Below are 22997 nucleotides of genomic sequence, written 5' to 3' on the forward strand. Positions count from 1 at the left end.
CCAATGGGTGATTTTTCCCGAGAGGATGCGCAACAGGCAGAGTCCCAGCTGGGCGAAGCACCACGACTGAATTAAATTGATTTTTTTCGTAGACAAACTGCAAATGTGAGGTGTTTATAGTTTACTTTAATGTAGTCCCTACGTAGAGAGGTAGTTAGCGGAGAATAACTTCACTCACGTTGTGTGTTAAGAGTGTAAATAGGCTTAGTTCGAGGCCGTGGCATGGATGAAGTACGGCCTACCAGTGGTGCCCAAGCACACGGGCTAGTGTCGCTGTTTCCCCCGGGGCTGCAGGCTATCTACGGGGAATGTCGGCGACTTTATCCCGAACAGGCTAACCCGCTTCAAGTTACAGCCATCGTAAAATACTGGTAGGTATATTTGTTATATTTTGTTCTTTCTCTTTGGGTCGTTGGTCAAATGAGTTGGCGAACAGCTAGCTTCGAAGCTAACACTTAAGCTACACAGAGAAGGGGAACTTCGCTCGAGGTAATTGCGAAGTTAAAGAGCGTTGGAGGTTTCAGGTTCATGCAAATTACTGAACATGAAGTGATATTTGTGTGCCCGCGTGCCTTTTTATAGCAGTGTTTTTTCTTTATATTTTTGTGAAAGTGTAAACATAGGCTGTTGACAACAGTATGTAACATATGTGTAACAATGTGTTATTGTTTTGCAGGTTGGGTGGTCCAGATCCGCTAGACTACATTAGTATGTATCGAAATATGGGGTGTCCATCGCAGGACATCCAGGAGCATTGGCATTATGTAAGCTTTGGCCTGAGTGACTTGTATGGAGACAACAGGGTCCATGAGTAAGTATTGTTTACTATTTTGGCTTGTTCAAGTTTGATATGGCTTGCTAGATCTCTCGTTGCTAATAGGACGTAGGCTCCCAAAGGGGGTATGCCAATTGCAATAGGGGGTCGTGAATAAAAGTGAAAAACAATTATTGCCTAACACTCACAATTACAAGTGCGCCTGAATGCCTCACGGCGCAAGGAGAACGGAGCAGACAGGAGACAGAGCATGAAGCTGTTCATTGCACTGTTTGCATCATATTAACAAATAAGTCAGTTTGATGATTGTTTTGTGCGTTGAGTGTTTCATCTTGAAGATTAAATATGTATTAGTGCTTCAATTCCCGCACGGCGTAGCGGTGAAATCCTGTCACTGCGAGTGGTGATTCCCCCAAAAATGAGGCTCTATCGTTGGTTGTTTGTATTTTTGTACTTTGGATACTGTTAAACTTTCCCCTGAAATTTGGTATTAAATGAATATGCATGCATAAACCATAGCCACTGTGAGTGGACAAAAAAAAGGGACGTTTAAATTCAACCCATTCAAATGAAAGGACACCAACATTAGACTCAAGTAAATTATATGTAGGATGATTACTTATCTATTTATCAGTGCGCATGTGACCATGCAAAACACACATTTTTTACCCCAAATTACTATAAAATTATTATTTTTTTGTAAACACAATTCATTATCTTCAAAGTTTTAAGTTAATTAAGATAAAAAGGTGTATGTGTTTTTGGAGGAGTAGGGGGTACTTTGCTTCAGGTCAAATGTCTGAAGTTGTACGCAACTGTAAAAAGTTTGGGAACCACTGTAATAGGATGATGCGTAGATTAATGCAGATGGGATTTTCTTGACCTACTTTATATTCATATATCTGTGACGAGCCCCAGTTCTTCCCATATACTAATTAACATGAGCCTCTCATTATCTCACCACAAGCTGTTCATTTTGATTAGCATTGTGCCTCATGCATATGAGAGAGACCTGAGAGTACAATGGTTGTTTGTGTTTCTCACTGTGTGTTTGTTTCAGATTCACAGGGCTAGACAAACCCAGCGGCTTTGGCTTTGAGCTCACCTTTAGACTCAAAAGAGAGACAGGAGAGACTGCACCACCAACCTGGCCGGCTGAGCTCATGCAAGGCTTGGCGCGCTATGTTTTCCAGTCTGGTAAGAAGCACAATGCATATTATACGATGCGTATTGTTACCTTGAAGCAACAACCACACATCAATAGACAGTAATCATGGAACATCTGAAGCTTATAGGTGTAGCTTATATGGGTGTCGCGATCTGATGTTGATATCGGATATAAAGCCGTTTATCAGCAAATAACGGATTATATCGACATGCATCTAAAATTTCCGATATTGGCACTCTGATACAAGCAGTCAATGCCAGACTCCGCCCCAGCATATCTACCTAGCAGTGGCAGGATAGAGCCCATGCAATCACAACAGCATGTAGTAACGTGTTAAGCACAGAGTAGGAATGATGTCGGCTGTTTGTATTTTTCGTTCATGTCCGAAAAATCTATCGCAGCTGTGTGCAACACTTGTCATGCACACGTTTCCCGTGCTGGCACAGAAACGGGGAAGTTTACTACGACCAAACTCCTCACGCATTTGAAGCAGCATTACACAGGAAACTCCCACGGGATGACAAGTCATTAGCTATAACAGAAAAGATGACCAGCCCTTGTTGGTGTTGAGTTTAAACACATAATTGAGCACCTCACATCTCGCTATGTTATGCCTAGCTGCCACTACATTGTGGATAAAACTATGCACCACATGCTTAAAGTGCTCATGACACCAAAAACGTTTGAAGAAAAACAACAACAAAATTAAAGTACTCGCTTAAAAGGATAGTTCTGATTTTTTGTTGTATGACAACCCCATAAACAGTGACTTTTCCCCCACTTCGTCCAGTGATCTGAGTTATGGTTGGTTTTCGTTATGGAGGAAAGTAGTTCAGGCTAGTTGCTGGGGTCTCTTAAGTTAAGTGTTTTGCTTCTTAAAACAATATACGTTCAAAAGAGTAAGACATTTGCATCGCAAAACCGTTGCCCACTAAATAGTCAGACCTCTCTGTCACTCTGCGTTATTTTCTCTCCATTCGTATCACTGCGCGCTGCCGCTTGTCCATTGTATATGTGTTCCAGTGATGCGTGGATGAAGAGCGCTGCGACGCGAGAGAGTTAACATTGTAGCAGCCTTCAGTTTTTTTCGCCGACTTAGACTTATTATAAATGTTTCAATTTTTGAGGATGCGAAACATAACGACAGAATTACACTAAAGTACCTGTGCAGCCCAGTCAGAATTTACCGAGCACAACCAGCTAGTGTGTTGTTTCAGGTGCCTCTCTTGTTCCTTCATGTCTTTTTGTACTTTTTTGCCAGCGTGGATGTGAAATGGGTCTTAAATTGTATTAATCATGGTCTTAAAAAGTCTTTAACAGTCTTAAATTAGAAACCTAGAGACCATGTATTTATCTAGTTTTTATTTAATACGGTAAATCCTCCTAAGGTCAAATGCAATCCATCCCCGAGAGATGGCTTAAGATCTGATTTGCTCATATTTTGACTTAAGTCAACACTGTCAACTTGTTGAACTGAGCAGCCAGGACACTGACATGCCTTTGTATTCTATGGTTGTCATTACATTTTATTTATTTAGCTTGCATCCACTGGCACACCACAAAAAGTATACCAAGAATGAAAATGCTCAATGATGCTTCCATCATTAATGATGACAGTTTGACCTCCAAAGTTTTTGTGGGTTTGTGGTATTTTTCATGAATGTTTTGGTCAATATACAATAGTTTGAATTTCAAGTTTCCACTATATTGTAAAATATTCCCATGCATTGTAAAATCCACATATAAGAAGGGACAAAGGAACTCCTTTAGACAGTTTATCCCCTCAGCTCTCCAGCTGGGATCAATTTGCTTGTGGGTGGGCTGTGCTGAGCCCCTGATCTCACTGAATGCCGATCCCTGGCCGTCTTTCCCTGCAGCAAAAAACTGAACTGAGTGCATTCTACCCCTCCATACAGACGGAGTCTTCAGATGGAAATGTAGAGTTGCACCTTCAGATGTCTTCTCTCTTTGTTGTCCTTTTTGCCTGTTACCGTAACGCTGCTTCAGTAATCATGACAGACTGTTGAGTGACAAAGGGAAGGAAAGTTGGCCTGCAGCATCACTGGTGGTCCAAATGCAAACTAACACTCATACCTTTCATGTCAGCATCTTTTTTTTTCCTTTTTTTACCCCTACAGAGAACACGTTTTGTAGCGGTGACCATATATCATGGCACAATCCCCTCGACAACAGCGAGTCTCGTATCCAGCACATGCTGCTCACAGAGGACCCTCAAATGCAACCAATCCAAACTCCTTTTGGCACTGTCAGCTTCCTCCAGGTGGGTCAAGATAAGGGATGTCCGATAATATTGGCGACAATATGCAAAAGCAAGAATGGGGAGTGAGACAAAAAACATTTGGAACTTGTAATTAAAATTTTTAAAAACTTGGCTCAATGTTAAGGCAATGGGAACTTCTTTAATATTTGGGGTTAGAGAAGTGAAGGAGGTATTAAAGTACAGTTCAAGTCATGCTTTACCAGATAGAATTAATCACAGACTTCATTTACAAATTAAAAAAGGTTGTAACATTGCTAGATAGCATGAATGAATTGGCTATTATAACATCGTTTTGCGAGCATAATTTGTCGACGTTGTGGAAAACACTGTATTCCCGCTCACAATTCAGTCATTCATATGTCTATGGGGTAGCGGGTATGTAAAAAAAAAAAAAAACAACGCGGAAATAGCGGCAGGCAGACGCTGTAGTGTGCGAGATGTTGTTTACAGCCGTGTGGAGAAGCTGATGCAATATCCATTAGTTTCACAACGACACAAGCTAGTATGTTATGTATGTTATACATATCGGTATCGGTTAATATCGGAAATTGAGGGTTGGATAATATCGGCATATCGGACATCCCTAGTCAAGATATTTGATAGCGTATGATAAACATACAAGCAAGTATGCTTCGTCACATGTACTGTGTCCTGCAGATCGTGGGTGTTTGCACAGAGGAGCTGCAGGCAGCCCAGCAGTGGAATGGCCAAGGCATCTTGGAACTTATGCGAGGAGTTCCAGTGTGAGTGGAACTGTTTGTCAATAAGCAATCTAGAACATGTTTAATAAACATTTTGAACAAAAAAAAAAAGTGTTCACTTGGATCGAATGAGAACAGAAAAGGTTCTTGATTGTTTTAGTTAAAAATAAATGTTGTATTGTTAAACAAATATTAATTAATGGCTGACCTGTGTACAGAGCCGGCGGTCCCTGGCTTATCACAGACATGAGGAGAGGGGAGACCATCTTTGACATTGATCCACACCTACAAGTAAGGCTTAATTAAATCCTGTCCCCTCGATTGATTGCATAAAAATTAGGGGTGGGATGAATGTATATATATCAATGTCAGGAAGACCTCCAAGAACAAGTCTTCCCTTCACACGGGTAACACGGGTATTGTGATGTATTGGAGATGTTTTCCCCCAATATATCAATAATCACGCAATCGTTATCATATGTTTAACAACATCGAAAATATAGCTTTCATTATGTACACTAGACTTACCCTAGTTGTGAACGGCACATTGTAAAACCAGCCTCATAGTCCATATTTAATGAATTGACAAGAATACAAATGTTACAGAGAAAATAATGAGTCCAGCATTGTTTGTGTCAGTCTGTATGACACCTTTTCAAAAGGGTTTAGCACCCTCTGTTGGTGTGTTATCGGAAATGCAGAGCTAGTGTTGATTGCACCAATGCGTTACTCATCCAAGCAGGAGAGAGTGGACCACGGCATCGAGACAGAGGGCTCCAACCTGAGCGGAGTCAGCGCCAAGTGCGTGTGGGATGATTTGAGTCGACCGCCTGACGACGAGGAGGACAGTCGTTCCATTTGCATAGGGTCGCAGCCTCGGAGGCTCTCTGACAAAGGTGGTTCTAGCTCCATGGTGTCAGCGGTATATGATGGGATCATTTCATTCTGACTTTGGCACTTGGGTATGTTGACAGACACGGAACAGATCAGGGAGACCTTAAGGAAAGGCCTGGAGTTTAACACAAAGACAGCACTACCCCCCATCAACAGCCAGAGACAAGAGAGACCTCAGTGAGTTTGACACACACACATACAAGCTCCTACACCTTGAATGTAGACTTGCAGTCTTCCGTGAGGAAGTTTGTCACAATGTTGTATGAACATTTCCTATTCGGCAGTTATTGTTTTGTTTTTTTGTTTCTGTATCCACAGAAGTCGAAAGGACAGTTTGGAAAGTGAGAGCTCAACAGCCATCGTTCCTCACGAGTTGGTCCGAACACGACAGTTGGAAAGTGTCCATCTGAAGTTTAACCAAGAGTCAGGCACATTGCTTCCCCTCTGTTTACGGTATGAGCACAATTTCTTGTTTGCAACACAGTCCAACCTCAAAGGTCAAACAAGATGTGTTCGTAGCCTCTCATTTATTTGTATGTTCTTTTGGAAATAATGGAAATTGAAGCACAATCGTCCCTTGTCACTTCACAGTCCTAATTTCATGGCTTCACTGTATTGCAGTTTTTCAAAAGAAGCAAGTTATCGCTGCTTTGGTTGGCTCCGGTTAATTATTAGTCAAAACTAATTATATTTAAGCAGATTTTATGTATTCTTTGCCCAAATTAAGCACTTTCAAGCATAAAAATGACCAAATGAATGAAAATACAAATACAGTCACATCACAGTTAGAGGCTGTGGCTTCACTATCACGGTTTTTCAAACATATTAATTAATAAATCATGCTGTTTTGTGGTTGAATACGGCCTATTATTAGTCAAAAAGTATGCATATTTAAGCAAATTGTACAAGTGGAGCTCCACCAACGTACTGCCGTGTAATGCAGGTCTGAAAGCTGTACAAACCCCTCTACAATGCAACCCAACCCCTAACCAGCGACAGAGCCAAGAAGGTAGAGTTTTGACACACTCCTCAATCGCCTGGCAACACCCCGCCTTGCTGGCGAAACATTCACGGGTGTTCAAAGTTTGGCACAGCGGCCATCTGCGGAACGTGACTCATTGCAAAATAAAGAAAAACCCAGCAAAAGTGGAAAAATGCTGCAAAAAAGACATAATGTAACTAGAAAAAGCTAAAATGTTGATACTAATAACTAAAGGCCAATACAGGAACAGCCTGGAGATCGGGAAGACCTGGGTTCGATTCTCCCCTGGGCATTTCTGTGTGGAGTTTGCATGTTCTCCCCGTGTGCGTGTGGGTTTTCTCCGGGCAATCCGGCTTCCTCCCACATTCCAAAAACATTCATGTTAGGTTAACATGAACTAAATTGTCCATAGGTATGAATGTGAGTGTGAATGGTTGTTTGTCTATATGTGCCTTGCGATTGGCTGGCGACCAGTCCAGGGTGTACCCCACCTGTCGCCCGAAGTCAGCTGGGATAGGCTCCAGCATACCCCCGCGACCCTAATGAGGATGAAGCGGTATAGAAAATGGATGGATGGACTAATAACTAATAAAAAATTACTTTAAAAAAAGATTTGTCTTTAAATGTTTTTTTTTTTTATTCGAATTTTTTTTAAAATTCTAAATAACAACAGACAGCTAGACAGCCCTGGCATAAATAGGCAAAGACAAGTAAATAAGACAAAATAAAAATTAGACAAAAACAAGGACCTGGCATTGTTCAATAAGCTGGAACTATTAATGTTGACACCCTCGTTGAAAATCTAGCATCTGACAGACAGTATTTAATTGCCTGTGAGAAAATACATGTCACAAAAAACAATTCTGCAACTTTACAGAGTGAAAGATGGCATTAAATGAAATATTGCATTATTATGATATATTATCATACAGTGGCCCTGCGTTTGGCTGGCGACCAGTCCAGAGTGTACCCCGCCTCTCGCCTGAAATCAGCTGGGATAGGCTCCAGCATACCCCCGTGACCCTAGTGAGGATAAGCGGCATAGAAAATGGATGGATGGATTATCATACATTGGTTTATTTGGTCTCAAAAAATTGTGCTAATAATATAATTTAGCGTCAGTTTGTGGGACAACAAACATTTCAAAGCGATCCTGCATTGTTGTGTGACTTGGTTAAATAAAATTTGTTTGTTTGTCCCGTCATATTTTTTCTTTGTACTTTTCTTAAAAATTAATGTTGGACCCATATCTTGTGCATTGTCTCATCTCGTAAGTTGGGTGTCTGGTGACATCCCTAATATTATTATTATTATTATAATAACATGAGCTATTGTTGTGGCCATAACCCATGCCAAGGTATAACTCAATTCTGAACTCCCGACATTACACTGCCTGTCCGCCACCCATTCTGCTTCCCTACTAGGTAAACTGTCTTAAATGTCATATTTTCTATGATTATGTTTACTATATTGGGTCATATGAATGTAAAGGTGAAAACATGGGTGTTATTTCATGTCTAGTGGGCTCTGACAATGTTGAAAAAACATTAGAGGATCATAAGCAGGCAATAACTACAAAAATATTAAATTTATAAAGAGGGAATCCTACTTTGCAGAAATTCACTTATCACGGTCGGGTCTGCAACCAGTTAACCGCAATAAATGTGGGATTACTGTATAAGGCATTCAGAAGACTCATTCAAACATGTGAGATGTAGTATTCTACACTGATCATCGCTAGGTGTAAGTAATGTTACATTGATGAGACAACAGCCACCATGCCGTCCAGAAAAAAAGTAAGGAACTCTCCAAATGCTAACGTGTGAGCCTATGTTATGTCTTATTTATGTCTAATATGTCATATTTTCTGTTATTACTGTATGTCTACTATATTGGGTAATACGAGTGTAAAGTTGACAGATGTCTAGAGGGCTCTCATGTTAAAACCTGCATTTAGGTTGTAAACAAGTTTTCTACGCTCTAACTATGAAAGTATTTGATTTATAAATAAGGAATCCTACTTCATAGAAATTCATTTATCACGGTCAGGTCTGGAACCAATTAACTTCAATAAACAATAAACAACATTCTTAAGTGTAAAAATAAGTTAGTTGCAATACAGTGTTTCCTCGTTTATCGCAGGGGATAGGTTCTCAAAATAGCCCGCAATAACTGAAATTTAATTATCAACCTTAGTGATCAACACAAGAAATTAAGTCACTCACGCACATTTCACTCTTGTGACCGTGCCTTTTCATCCTAGCGCCGTTCCGCTGTACTGAAGCGTTTTTGTATCCTTGTTAAAACATTGCTGCAGCTGAACCAAGATTAATTTACAAGCTAGCAAGCTAGCAGAGACACAGCAGGATGGCACAAAGGACATTGATTGACAATGCTCTACAGCCAATCAGAACGCAGAAAACAATGGGCAGTGCAGACAGATGAGCGAGAGAAGAGAGACACTCAGCTTCCCACATTGCAATTCTTCTTAAAGGGCCAGGCTCTGCCTGTAACAGTGTTCAAATGCAGTAAAAAAACAACAACAAAAAAACCTAATAAAAATTCTGCCAATGCAAACGCGTTCAAAAAACCTATAAAAATAAACAATAATAATTCTGCCAATTTGCAAAAGGTGAACCGGGATAGAGCGAGGGAACACTGTACCCAATAAATTATGTACTCACTTTTAACTTTGATCATGTGTAGACTATAGAGAGGTCGAAAGGAGGGTTCCTGAAGGCAAGTCTCTTTGCATGGTAATTTCATTCATTGTGCTTTTTAACATACAAGAGCAAAAGGAAGTTAACCACTATTAATATAGAAAGGTACCAACATTAACGCATGTAAACACACCAATGCACATTCTGTTCTTTATTTGACATAAACGTGTACTACGTCCCTGTTCTATGGTCGTCATCACATATTTGCTCTTTGCCTTCAGCGGTACCCTTCAGTGGCATCACAAAAAAAAGCTAAAGAAAAAGTTTTGTCATGTTGTCTCATACATGAAATACATGGGCAATGAAGAAGAAAGAAATGCATGTTTTTTTATGAATACTCATACTAATTGCTAGATACCCTTTTAACTCTTATATTGAAATGTCTTACAGGGGTCGCTTGCTCCACGGAAGACATTTTACTTTCAAAAGCATTCACGGAGACACGGCCATTACGTTTGTGTCTACAGGGGTGGAGGGAGCCTTTGCTACTGAAGAACATCCCTATGCAGCCCATGGCCCCTGGCTCCAGGTACACACATACACTTTCAGTTTGGCATTTACATGTTTTTGATCTGTCATATTTGTATCTGTCGTCCCTGTGCAGATATTGTTGACGGAAGAGTTTGTGGATCAGATGCTTGGAGACATACATGACCTTAACAGTTGTGAGGATGTGAGTGCATTTATGGAGATTGTAACTTTAAACCACAGTTCTGTTTAGGCTAACCGTTTTCTTTCTTAGACGAAATTACCAAAGGAGTACACTTGGCCAGAGAAGAAGCTGAAGATCTCCGTCTTACCAGACTCTGTGTTTGATAACCCTCTGCAATGAGACACAGATGCCTAATTATGACAAAAAACAACTCCAAACCTGCACATAAACACACTGAGGTCACATTGACTTTGGGGTGTTCTGACTAAGACAAGTGAACTCCAAAAAGACTATCTGATGATCTGCATGGGTCCTGTGTCCACACGGTGGTTGACCATTTTCAAAAGTGCCTCCAGCCAGGCGGCTCAAAGTCTCAGGTCCAAATTAAAAACATTTTGCAATGCAGACATCAATGTCACAAGCAATAACTTGTGTTGTATTTATTCCAGTGGCCACAGTAAAGACAAAAACGTCAGCTACTGATCCCTTTTAACAGATGTTCTGTTTGATATTGCCTTTATATATAGACTTAACAAATGCTGGACATGTTTTGTCTTCATCATGCCAAAGTAATGGCTGTCATATGATACATGAACAGCTACCAATCACTGCCAGTGCATTGTCACATGTGAAGTAAGCCAACATGTCAACTCTTTTCTTTCATAGAGTATGTATCTGATATAGTACAGGTACCAGCAGCCTTTTCTCCAGTGTGCCAACATCATCAATGATATGTACTTTCATGCTTGCTCATGTCAAGCAATAGCTAGTTTTAGTGGTTAAAGATTGTAATCTCAACCATTACCTTCTCTAGTTATGTTTTGGTTTTTTTGGTTGGATTTTTTTTTTTGTCGTATGTGGGACCTCTTAAACAATGAATTGGAGCAAAACTCCTGTGCCTTGAGTTCAAAAAAGGACCTCATACTAAAAATGTGTTGACTGTTACTGCACCATGAAGCTTCTGGATTTTAATCCCAATAGCACCAAAATTGAAGAGACTACTTTTACTTTTTCTTTTTTTTTTTTTTTTTACAGTGCATGTGTACAGTTACAGTACTGTTTTTGTGTTTTTTTTTTCAAAAGTTGGGTGACAAATTTAGCTATTTTATTATGTACTATCACATTTGACTGAACTTGCTTATTATAATCCCAAGTGCATTAAAGAGTGTAGGTATTTACACCAATAAAGATGGAACACTGAGGAAAAACACAATGTCTTTTCTAAACCAGATTAGGCTATTATAGTTGAATATGTTGACGTTTGAGTCTGCTTGGAATTCTACTTTAATTTCTTCATCCAGTTGCTGAAATGTTTGTAAATATGAAATGTCTTGTCATGACAAAATAAAATCTAGGTTCATCTTTCAAACCTGCACCAAAAATGGACTAGATCATTTCCCCCCAGTGTTTGAAGGTAAACACTGTTGTTTAGAGTACTAACTGCTGTGAGTATTACAATAAAATGTTACTTTTACTGTTGAACTACGTATGCTGTTACTCCAGTTAAACCCCCAGTGATTAATACATTGTGTTGATTGTGACAATAATTCAAATGTTATCCTTATTAAAGCAATTTATCATTGGCCTGCAGTTTATATCATCAACCCCTTCTTACTGCTGAATGAAAATAACGTTTATTAGCTTTATGTTGCGCTCACAACTTTATTCCCATTTATTTGATGGGCCCCAGGGGGCCTCAGCTCTAAAAGTAATTGCTGCTGACTCTCAGCCTGCTGGCTCCTCCTCTGGGCTTCTCCCCTCCCCGTGTATGTATCAACTCTGACGGGTCACGTTAGCAGAGTGGGCCGGTCTGCCTGGACGCGCGGAGCTCTCTTCCGACCACTTTTCGTTTGGCTTCCACGTATCTTTGACGGTTCGTCAGCTAAACAAACATCAAATAGTGGCAACGAGCGTTGTTTTACAAACGACACAATCCCGGTGCTAAGTGAGTGATCGCTAAACCGGGGCTCGCCGCCTGCTTGGACGCCGAGGATCTGGCTCATCCCGGGGCTTGGACGACGAGAGGCTCCTGTGTGTGGAAGGTGCGCTGGGGTGTGCGGATGATATGGAAAAGAAATAGTTGGTACGTCTCTTTTTTTCTTTGATTGGTGAGAATTCCGACTGTTATGATCGCGTACAGGAAGCAGGAATGTGGTGTTACGATACAGTGTCTGCGTAGCTCAGCATGACATTTCTGCTTTTGTAGCAAGTTGACACTTTTTTCTTTCGATACGCCTCTGCTGGGATTGCCTTATGACAACTGACACACAACAAACAAATGTTCCATTACCTGTATGGCGTTCGAGATCATATTACCATAACAATTTAAAGACCTTAAAGGTGTTTCGATTACTTTTAAAAATACAAACTACCTGCTAAATGTGTATAATTGTAACATTCATATTACAGTATTCTATTCTATTGTGGGTTACATGGATAGTTTATTTCCGTCCACCCTTTATATTCACACAGATGAGTGATTCTATTACTGGATATGCAATTGTAGGGCTGGTGTTTGCGCCCTTTAAATTACCAGTGGCAAATTGCGATTAATTTGATTTATTGGCATTCTATTGTATATTATGAGTTACATGGATAGTGTTTTTTTTTTACATACCACCCTTTAAATTTGCATTACTGTACTGACGTCCATTTATGTTCTATTGTAGGTTATCTGGATAGTTTCTTACTGTCGATCCTTTTAATTGGCATTACTGGGACTTACTGACATGCTATTGTCGTTTATTGTGGGTTACATGGATGTTTTTTGTACCTTCCACCCTTTAAATTCACATTATTGGCATCCTTTTACATTTTATTGCGGGTTACATAGTTGTTTTTTACATACTCTCCTCTACATTCACATTGGCATCTTTTTTTTGTTCTATTGTGGGTTACCTGGATAGTTTATTATAGTCTACACTTTAAATCGGAATTACTAGAATTTATTGACACTTTATTGTAGTGTAATGTGGGTAACATGGATAGTTTTTAACCTTCTACCCTTTAAATTAACATTACTATGTCTACTTATGTTCTATTGTGGGTTACCTCGATAGCTTCTACGACCCACACTTTAATTCTGCATTACCTAGTGAACAGCTATTCTGTTGTTTTATTTTGGTTTACCTAAATCGTCTCCTACCATCCACCCTCTAAATGAGCTTTTCTGGAACATCTTGACCTTCTATTCTATTCCATCCACTTGGAGCATAATGGGAATAGCACTGTAAGCATAATATTAGTATGTCTTTACTTCACTGAGCTATTCCAAGAAATTATTCTTTTCTTGTTAACTTTCAGAGTTTGGACCCAGTTGAAGTCATGGATCTGAGTTGGAGAAACTACTTTGAGGAGGAGCTTCTATGTCCCATCTGCCTGAATGTGTTCGAGGAGCCCATCCAACTGCAATGCAAACACAACTTCTGCAAAGGCTGCATATCAGAGGCGTGGGCTAAAGATAGCGGCACAGGGGTCCGCTGTCCCGAGTGCAATCACGAGTACGAGCAGAAACCTTTACTGGAAAAGAACTTCAAGCTGGCCAACATCGTCAAGAGGTTCAACGTGTTGGACTCTGAGAAGGCCCCGGCAACTTTGCAGTGCATCCTGTGCAGACGAGGCCCGTCGCTGCCCGTCAGGAAGGTGTGCCTACGCTGCAAGGAGCCCTGCTGCCAGATGCACGTGCACACGCACCTGCAGCAGCCATGCGCAGCGCCGGGTCACCTGTTGGTGGATGCCGAGGAGTTGAGCGCCTGGACATGTCCCAGTCACGATGAGTACAGGCTGCTCCATTGTGAGGAGGAGCAGGTGGCTCTCTGTGCCTTCTGCTGCATCTCACACTGCACCGGCAAAAGACACACAGTCTGTGATGTGGACACACAACGCATGCAGATGCAGGTAAACACGACACACACAAAATGCCACGTCAGTCATAGCTTTTAACCTTGGTCGTGCTGCCTTTCACGTCAGCGAAGAGCTTTGAGTGATAAGTGATAAGCTGCAAGGTTAGAAGCACATACAGTTTGTTTACAGTAGGTGCTATGATCACTAGGAAGAAAATATACACTAGATTGAAAAAAAGTATTGGATTTCCAAGCAAAACATGACTTTGTACTTGGTGCAGAAACCCTTGTTGGCAAGCACAGATGTCTGACATTTCTTGTAATTGGTCACCAAGTCTGCACACATTTCAGGAGGGATTTTTGTCCACTCCTCTTTACAGATCCTCTCAAAATCGTGAAGGTTTCTGGACTGTCACTTGGCAACTCGTATATTTCCCTCCTTCCACAGATTTTCTTTAGGATGAATGTCCAGAGACTGGCCATGCTAAGATCTTAATACACTTCTTTTTGAACCACTCCTTTGCTGCCTTAATCGTATGTTATGGGCCACTGTCTGGAAGATAGGGTTCCCCCTAGGATTTTTTGAAGCTGTGGTGGTGGGCTGCAGGGGAGGGCGGACTGCTGCCACTGTGTCGTGCCGCTGCTGCGTCTGCATTTTTTAAATGACAAATAGCAATTTCTTTATGACTTATTTATTTATTGATTATGTTATTTATTTAATGTTTTTCAACAATCAGTCGGACATGAACCGGGAACATTGCAAAACTGTTTAATTTAATGGTAAAGTTGCTGAGTGCACTAAATCTAAAATGTCAAGCTTCCTTTTGTTACCTGATTTATTTAGTCCAATAGCAGTATGTGACTCGTACAGAAGTACATTTTGTACTATTTCACACAAACCTAAATTTAATTTGATGCCTGGTTTAGAGTAATACAAATACACGGGAAATGAATTGTTCAATAATATATTAAGTTCAAAATAACAATTTTCATATATTTGTTATGGAAATCTGTCCTGTGTAAAGAGTATAAATTGAGAGTGCTGGGTTATGATAGCACAGGTGTATCCAACTTGCAGCACTATTAAAACTACTTTGACAAAAAGAAAGTAGATGTGATCTAGTTTTCTTTTATGTGACTGCCAACATTGAAATGGCACTTTATTTATGAAGCACATCTCCACTCAGTGTGCTCATTTGTCATTAAATACAGGCGTTATGTTTGACTAGAACACTTATAAAATACTAAGAGCTGAAGCAAATATTCTTTGGTTAACTACTCAGCATCAGCTGGTGAACTACTGCTAGCTTACGAGCTACCTGTTAGAGACCACTGTGATAGCATCACTGTCTAAAGCTGTACACACTACGTGTTTCAGGTGCACAACTTCGACACACAACTGCTGTTTTGAAGACAAGCCATAAGTATTATAATGATAACAAGAGAGCAAGATCACGTGACACTTTAATAAAGTAAGTTGTGATGATAATGGATGTATCCCATGAACATAATAGCTGAGTTGTTGCTCAAAAATGAGCTCGCTAGATTCTGCAAACCAGGCATATAAACAAAAATGCCAAAAAGTGGAATGATATTGAAACGTGAGCGATCGCACACGCTGGCATAGATAGGCTTAGCATGTGGCAAGATGTCGTCAAATGACTACACATTTTACGGGCTATTGTTCATTCTCCCGATAATAAGAAACAAAGTGAAAGCCAACACAAGACGTGTCTCGTATTTGGTCAGACAGATGCAAGTGCCAACAAGACAGGCGATTCCGGTGCACGTTTATCAAAATAAAGAGCAGTGAAACATTTTTATGACATTTTAATAAAATGTTTTCAAACTAATTGTGGCCAATGTGTGCTTAAATAATAAGCTATATATGTATCTAGATAGCATATATATCCATTCTTACAATATATTACTTACAATTGTTTTCAAGTTTAAAAAAACAATTTTTTTTAAGGTGTGGCAGTTTTTATTTTGTAGTGGTGGGCCGCCACAAACAATTCCATGTAGCAGAAACCCTGGTACATTGAAGACAAATCGCTTAGCCATCCTTTCATCTTCTATACCCTGCCTCTTGCCCTAAGTCACCTGGGACAGACTCCATCTTCCATGTGACCCTGAACAGGACATGGAAAACATATTGGACAAATAAGCTGCATCACATAAGGCCAAAGCGTCTTTTTGGCTTGAGAATCAGGTTGACTTTGGTATGTGACCTATATTTCGGCTCATTCCTGATGGGAAAGTCACAGGCGCACACAAAGTTCTAAATTAGATGTCTTCGGTGCGAACTGTGGCAAAGCTATTATTGGGACAAAAGATGTCTGTTCAGCCCTTTCCACAGCTGCTCACCACAGATGCATGCACACACCCACCCATCTTTCTATTCTTTCACAGCTGTATGTGCTAAACGGTAAACTGATCCATCCAGGATTCACTGCTCCCGGCTCTTCCCATATTAACACTGTCCACACCAGGCTCATTGTGCACTGATGTGGTTACATTCTACAAAGTTCGTCTTTTTTGTCACTGCGTTATTAAACAAAGTAATAGGAATGAGTCCATGTAATTTGGTCCTCCAAGACATAGGGAGCTGTGGTCTATTTTGGAAGAAAACCTTTTAGATTCCCTTGGCAGCTGTGTTGTTGCTTTTGGGATAAACAAAGATGGAAATACCAATGTGACTATGTTCATATCTTTGGTTATCTTTGGCTCAGTGGCTCTCAAAGGAGACTTTGAGAGTAGACTGCTGCTGATTTAGATACAAGAAAGGACGAGCAATAAAACACTAATGTCATCCCAGGGACAGATGGAGGAGGAGTCCTCCCACGCAACCTCACCTTGCTTTTCTCAGCAGGAAACTCATTGGAATTTGTTGCACTTTCTTGCATGTGTGCTGCAGTGAATCTGTCAGTGAGGCCTGTTGCTTGACATCACAAGTGGGGAATAGCTGTCCGCTGATTGTGAAAGAGGCTCTCTGTTCATTGAGGACTCCTCGTTTGAACATGAGCTTCCTGGCAACCCGTGTCTGTGCGGATGCTTTAATAGGACAGTGTGGAAAGTGACCATTGTAGGACGTAATCTTGATAAAGATAGGTTTTCACACTGCCTGCAGATGGGATCAGAAACCAGAGAGTTCCACTTGTGTGCTCTTTCAAGCACTTAACCAGACAAAAGGGAACTGCAGGAAATGGGAAGACACAGACAAGCTGTTCCCATGTTGTGATGTCAACTCTTTCTCATTTATTTACATATACAACAGTCGACACGGTATTAAAGGTGTGTGGCACCACGAGGGGAGTCAGATACCAAAGCCCCAGTTGCTTCGAATGCTGTCTTATCAGTGTGGGAAGACGCAATTTCCAATGGTGGTGCACCAACCACTTAAGTAGCCCATACAAAGGTATGGCAATTCATAGGGCTCAATCACTGTGCCATTGGCTAATGTTAACATATGCATATAGTATGCCTGTCACACCCACTAGACTGTGCAAAAATGAAACTACAGGAATTGTGAGACAAGTTTATTCATGCAAATTAAACACTACTCCGCAGGCTATGCAATATAAACAATATGCGCTAGAAAAAATTTGGCCTAAGATTGAGATTTGAATTTTATCGTCCTGGTTTGATAATGCATGTTAACACAATCAAAATTGAGACCGACAAGCTTCAGCAAGCTGCAATGCATCGTCAGTGTAAGTGTGGAGTGCACTGTGGCTTGTGCGGCTAAAATATGTCCTTCCGGTGTGCGGAGCCGCACTTCTGAGTTACTAACCCTTGCCTACATGGCGGCAAATTATCTACATTTCTTATTTCTTAAGTATCATTATCACAGGAGTACTGTGGAGGACTAGCTAAGCTAAAACAGAGAAGCCAGAGGTGCTTTTTTCCTTCTACAGAACAATGCAGCTTCAGGTTGTGCAGGGGCATCAAACGGCAAGGGAATTTTACTAAAATGGACATCAGTTCCAGACAGTGGATGCCCTCCGTGAAGCAATCTTCACCACCTGGAGCAACATTCCCACTGGCCTTCTGGAAACACTGGCATCAAGCATGCCCAAACCAATTTTTGAGGTGATAAATATGAATGACATAGCTACTTTCCTTTTTTTGAACATTTTATTTCTATTTTGGGGAGGGGGTTGTTCTTTTTGAGCTATGGTCTTAAACTTTTGATCAGCGAATGAACAACCTATTTCAGATGTGTGTTATTTTTTTTTGTGTGTTATTTTTTTTTGCGATTAATTACTCAAAATGTTTTTGCCTCACTCCCCTTTCTTCTTTTTGCTTTTCGTAGCTCTACTTAGAACCTCCTGAAGATCAAACAGTGCAAAATGTAAATTCTTATGAGGCTACAATATACAGTATATAACAATATGGATTTGAGGCCACAGATAAGATTAGTTAAACTCAATAGTATGACTTCATGTTCCATTAAAAATAAAAAACAAAAGAAATCACGGTTGACGTCAATTGGCATTTTTGTCTTGCATCTGCTAATTGTGACCAATACACTAATGCACCTCCTTCTCACTGAGTGTCCTTGTATGTGTATTTGTAAGCTGAACTGGCCTGTAAAATTGCACAATATTAAGCGTACTGTGAAAAGAATATCTATTTTGTATTGGATTTCATTCGATTGTGCAGGTGTTGCTATAATGTTGAGTGCATATTATTTATCATTGACTACTCTGCTTTAGTCTTGTTTGTCTAATTGCATTTTACTTCAATAACGAAACACATGGGGGAAAGCACTCGTCATCACTAGGATGAGTTGCAGTGTTGTTCTAGTGGAGTCTAGTGGCCAGCCGCTTGTTGTCAGGAGCTGAAGAGGCCGGTTGCTGTGATACCACAAAGTAGCTGTGCTGAAAACCATTCGCTGGAGACCAAAGGAATGTCCTCATTCGCTTGTCATTTTTGCTCCCCAGTTTCTCTCTCTTGCTTACGGATTACACGTCTCACTGTCATTCAGCACTATTCCTCTAAGGCCCCGGGGGTCCGCACACAGATATGACAGTGCGTGTTGCTGCCGCAGAGGCTAATGCAAACAACAACGGGAGCGGGATGCATGTGGCGAAAGGAGAAAGCAGAGAGGGGCTAGTGAGAGCGTCTCCTCCCCCACATGCACATTAGATAATCCAGCAGGCTTTGTTGCCTTGAGCGCAGGCTTCCTCTTAGTTTGTGCACAAGTGGCTTTTCCATGCACAACCAATCTCATTAAAGGGCACCCGTGCCCTCCAATACTCCCTGTCATCAATCAGCCTCAGACTGTACATTGATTTCCATCTGCAGCACTAAATGGTGAAGGATTCTGTTTAGTTCTTCGACCCCCTGTGGGACTCAGTGTACTCCACACAGGAAGTGGGACGGCTCCCAACAGTGGACAGCTGGGGTCAGGTGGATTTGTGCAGTTGTCAGTGTTCTCATAGATGAATGTTTGCTGTTGTGCCTGCCAGCACTTGCTTCCTCTGTCCACTCTGGATTTTGAAGGAGGTTGTGATGTGACTCACAGGCTTACACCAGGAAGCACTGCTTGGTTCACAGCACTTTAGTTCCCCTGGCAAAACTACTGGACCACTATTTTTGGTACCCCGATCAAAGGGTTGATTTTGCATAATGGGTCAGATGCAGCAGTGCAAACTCAGCAGATGACATGTTGGAAAAAAGGTTGTTAATTTTTTTCAATATATATTTTATATTTAATACAGAGTACTGAAATTAATATATTATGTATAAAGAATTCACTTTTCACTTTCGCCTTAGTGCATTCTTTCTTTGTCTGTCTGACTTTAGTCCTTTCTTCCATTCCTTTCCCTGCTGTGTGAGGCAGCAGAATCTTACACACCAAGTTGCCACACTACCACCTTTTTTATTTTTTTAATATCTTATCAAATCTGCCTAACAACAACAACAGGTTGTACCCGCATGCGATGTGGCCAGAAAAAAAAAATCACAGCAAATGCTAACTTATTTTAGTTGAAAAGTTGTATTTATTAGGTTATTTATGTTAATTGTATTTCTGACCTTAGAAGTGAAAATGGACGTAAAATAAGAACGTCAGCTATTAAAGCTGTTGTATGTCATGGTTATACAGCTGCCTAGAGGGCGCTCCTTTCGAACATGCGAGCTTTATATCCCACCCCCATTCGGCTTTGAGCACGCAAACCATTACTTGTGTATGTTGTCCGCTCAAGATAGCGATTTGTCAAAGTTGAGCTACTAAATTAGATTTCATTAAATGTATATCAGAAGAACATGATCTCTGAGAGTGTTTTTGTGTACATGCACGCACAAAAGGTGTGTACGTGAGTGTAAGCAATGAACGGCAGTCTTCTTATCCAGCGCGAATGACAATTTTTATGCAGTTTAATACATAATTGTGACAAATACAGACATTTTTTTGTTCAGTCTGTTCTTTTAAAATACCATTGGTAACATATGCTAGCAGGTGGGGGTGTTCTTATATTGTTTTGGTTGGAAAATATATTATAAATATAAATATATAATATATAATTTTGAGCCGGTGACATACAGCAGCTTTAAGATATTTTACTGTAGTTTTCCTGGCACGGTACCTAAAGGGGTGGAGCTTGACAGACTCCTGTCTGTCAAGTGCTTGAGAGAGAATCGCGATTTCAGTACAAGAGCATTGTTATCGGCAGTAACACAGTCGATAAAGTGACCTGCACACCTCACAATAGAAACGGAATAATCTATAACAGGATTGAGTGTTCCAAACCAGGATGTGGTGAACGGAACAGAACTGTAGTAGTTATGAAGTTGGAGTTGTGTCCTGTTTGGTCTTTGTCCACCTTATTGATCTCCTGTTTGTCATCTCTCTACAGGCCGTGCTAATGAGGCAGCAAGACAGACTGGAGGGTCGTGTTCAGAACATCGATGAGCACATTACCAAGCTGGAGTCTGACAAGACGCTGATGAAGGTACACTACATTGCATACTGCATAAGATCATACAGAGACACAATAATCAACATCCTCATGAGTGGACTTACTAGTTTGTTCGATTGATAAGACATTTGCTCACGGTTGGAAATTTTGCATAAGTTATCTCATAGTCATAGGGTTTTACTGCCGTTGGAGTGTGGATTGGATTGGACATTGGATTACGCCTATAAAGTGATCACAGAATCAAATGTCAGACATTAGAACAATGTAAGAAACAAATGACTAAACAAGGTTTGTGCACTATGAATCTTAATGAAAGTGCAGTGCAGTGTCGTAAGTCAACCTCCCTACTGTCCACAGGATGCAGTGTCAGAACTGAAGGAGCAAGTTCGGGACCAGTACCAAAGGATGCATGCCTTGCTTGAAGCCAAACAGTGTGAAACTATGCAGATGTTGGAGAGAGCCTGCAGCTCGTACGCAAGGAAACACTCCCAGCAGGTTTTACAGCTCAGTGAGAGGCGGCAACAAGCAGAAAAACTCCTGAGTTCGGTGCAAGCCTTTTTTCAAAGAGCAGACAACATCAACTTCATGAAGGTGCCCCTCCTCTTTCATCAAAGCAAGACATAAGGAATGTTGCTTTGGCACTGGCTGTCTCATTTGATGTTACTCATTTAAACAGCACATCCAGACATGATCTCATTTACATATTTACTTCAAACGCCAACACGATTCAACAAATGATGGTGTCAGGTGATTACTGCAGTAAACTCCACTCAGGCTGGAATTAACCAGTCTAAAACCTAGACTCTAAAACCTACTTATACAATTATTTATAACTTAATCTAGATTTAACTGTTATATTCGGGGGTAACAATATTCATTGTTATATGGGGGGAACTGGCACTTGGCGGAGGTCTGTTTTCTTCGAGTGCTTCTCTAGTTTTCCAACTGTATTGTAACTATTTGTTAGTTCATTCAAAATAATAATAATTTTTTCAAAAGAATTACCAAAAAACATTTTGTGCACTTACAATCGCAATATCATGGTTCAATGATCACTCCCTCACTATGCAGCGTTTTTTCACAAAGTAATTATTTAATAAAGTATTGCTATTTTGTGGTAGACCCTGGTCTACTATTAGTCAAAACATATTAAAATACAAGTGATATGTAGTATTCTGGTCACTAGGCAGCAGTAATGACACAAAACATTGAGACATTACCTTACATTACATTACCTTTACACTGCATGAAATAATGAAGTCAGCCATGGCATGTCTGACATGATAGACGAGGGGGGAAATTTTTTTCCCCTCCCATTCTGTGTGGAAGTGGTACGTTTTTGGCTTCTTAAGTTTAGAAGAAATAAATTCAGGGCTAACTGGTTAACTCGCTAGCTTGTTAGTTTGCTAGCTCGCAGTCATCTCAAGTCCCTGCAGCAGAAGAGTTGTGCAGTGTGTTGTAAACAATGAATAATAGGAGTGTAGAGGTGACTATAGGCGTGTTCATGTCCACAGGGTTCTAATAATGTTAAAAACTGTATTTAGAAAGTCATAAACAGGTTTTCTATGCTCTAACTGCAAAAAATACTCAATTTATTAACATGGAATCCTACATCACGGGAAATTAATTTCTCGCGGTCGGGTCTGGAACCAATTAACCGCTATAAACGAGGGATGACTGTTTATAATATATTTTTGTTTATAATATGCTGATGCAGTATATATCAACTTTCATTTTCAGATTAAAAATGTACTTTTTCAAGTACAAAACTTTTGGCCCTAATAAAGCTTCAAACAGAAGGACAAATTAGACATGGACAACCTGTGGGTGCTCTGGTGTCAACAACCAACAAATAAATGTGATTCTAAAATACTGTGCGAAAGACTATTGCAAAGTTCACAAAATGTCACACTCGTCTTGATATTTTAATTAACTGCTGTGTCTTTTCTTTTCCAGAACACAAAACCTTACCAACTACTAATGGACAGGTAAGTGTTTTGTGCATTTTTGCTTTCTGATCGGATGCATTTGTTTAAAGTTTGACTTTGCCATTTTA

The 22997-nt window shown here is 40.4% G+C and overlaps 2 protein-coding genes and 1 long non-coding RNA gene across 8 annotated transcripts in view; 2 read left to right on the forward strand and 1 right to left on the reverse strand.

Annotated features, from left to right (window-relative positions):
* Positions 1-11732, forward strand: sufu (suppressor of fused homolog (Drosophila)). 3 transcript variants are annotated; one of them, XM_054798570.1, is made up of 13 exons: positions 19-105; positions 192-371; positions 677-811; positions 1836-1972; positions 4082-4224; positions 4882-4967; positions 5144-5216; positions 5665-5821; positions 5900-5996; positions 6138-6272; positions 9912-10050; positions 10126-10194; positions 10264-11732. In XM_054798570.1, exons 2-13 carry the CDS (start codon positions 223-225, stop codon positions 10351-10353), a joined length of 1410 nt encoding a protein of 469 aa, XP_054654545.1. In that variant the 5' UTR covers positions 19-105; positions 192-222; the 3' UTR covers positions 10354-11732. The 3 variants fall into 3 exon arrangements, with proteins under 3 accessions (XP_054654544.1, XP_054654546.1, XP_054654545.1); XM_054798569.1 differs by having other exon boundaries at positions 1-371; XM_054798571.1 differs by having other exon boundaries at positions 1-371; positions 5668-5821.
* LOC129193848 (uncharacterized) overlaps positions 7382-22997 on the reverse strand; it is a 23860-nt gene continuing 8244 nt past the window's right edge. For 2 of the 3 annotated variants that reach the window (XR_008573636.1, XR_008573634.1), the window contains exon 5: positions 7382-14012. This is a non-coding gene — a long non-coding RNA (uncharacterized LOC129193848). Of the gene's footprint in view, positions 14037-22997 lie in introns of all 3 variants that reach the window. The other variant, XR_008573635.1, reaches the window with a different exon arrangement.
* The window catches only part of trim8a (tripartite motif containing 8a), a 14334-nt gene continuing 3282 nt past the window's right edge, over positions 11946-22997 (forward strand). The window contains exons 1-5 of one of the 2 annotated variants that reach the window (XM_054798566.1): positions 11946-12256; positions 13477-14070; positions 20879-20974; positions 21299-21532; positions 22898-22929. In XM_054798566.1, coding sequence (XP_054654541.1) covers positions 13498-14070; positions 20879-20974; positions 21299-21532; positions 22898-22929 — 935 coding nt within the window. In that variant the 5' untranslated portion in view covers positions 11946-12256; positions 13477-13497. Of the gene's footprint in view, positions 12257-13476; positions 14071-20878; positions 20975-21298; positions 21533-22897; positions 22930-22997 lie in introns of those variants that run through there. The other variant, XM_054798568.1, reaches the window with a different exon arrangement.

Source organism: Dunckerocampus dactyliophorus, chromosome 14 (genome assembly GCF_027744805.1).
Source record: "Dunckerocampus dactyliophorus isolate RoL2022-P2 chromosome 14, RoL_Ddac_1.1, whole genome shotgun sequence".
Lineage (NCBI taxonomy): Eukaryota > Metazoa > Chordata > Actinopteri > Syngnathiformes > Syngnathidae > Dunckerocampus > Dunckerocampus dactyliophorus.

Bases quoted from the DNA above. Each gene is read 5' to 3' on its own strand.
- sufu (XM_054798569.1), top strand. From the start codon at position 223: ATGGATGAAGTACGGCCTACCAGTGGTGCCCAAGCACACGGGCTAGTG. The intron at 372-676 runs GTAGGTATATTT...ATTGTTTTGCAG, and splicing joins ACAGCCATCGTAAAATACTG to GTTGGGTGGTCCAGATCCGC. The intron at 10,195-10,263 runs GTGAGTGCATTT...TTTCTTTCTTAG, and splicing joins ACCTTAACAGTTGTGAGGAT to ACGAAATTACCAAAGGAGTA.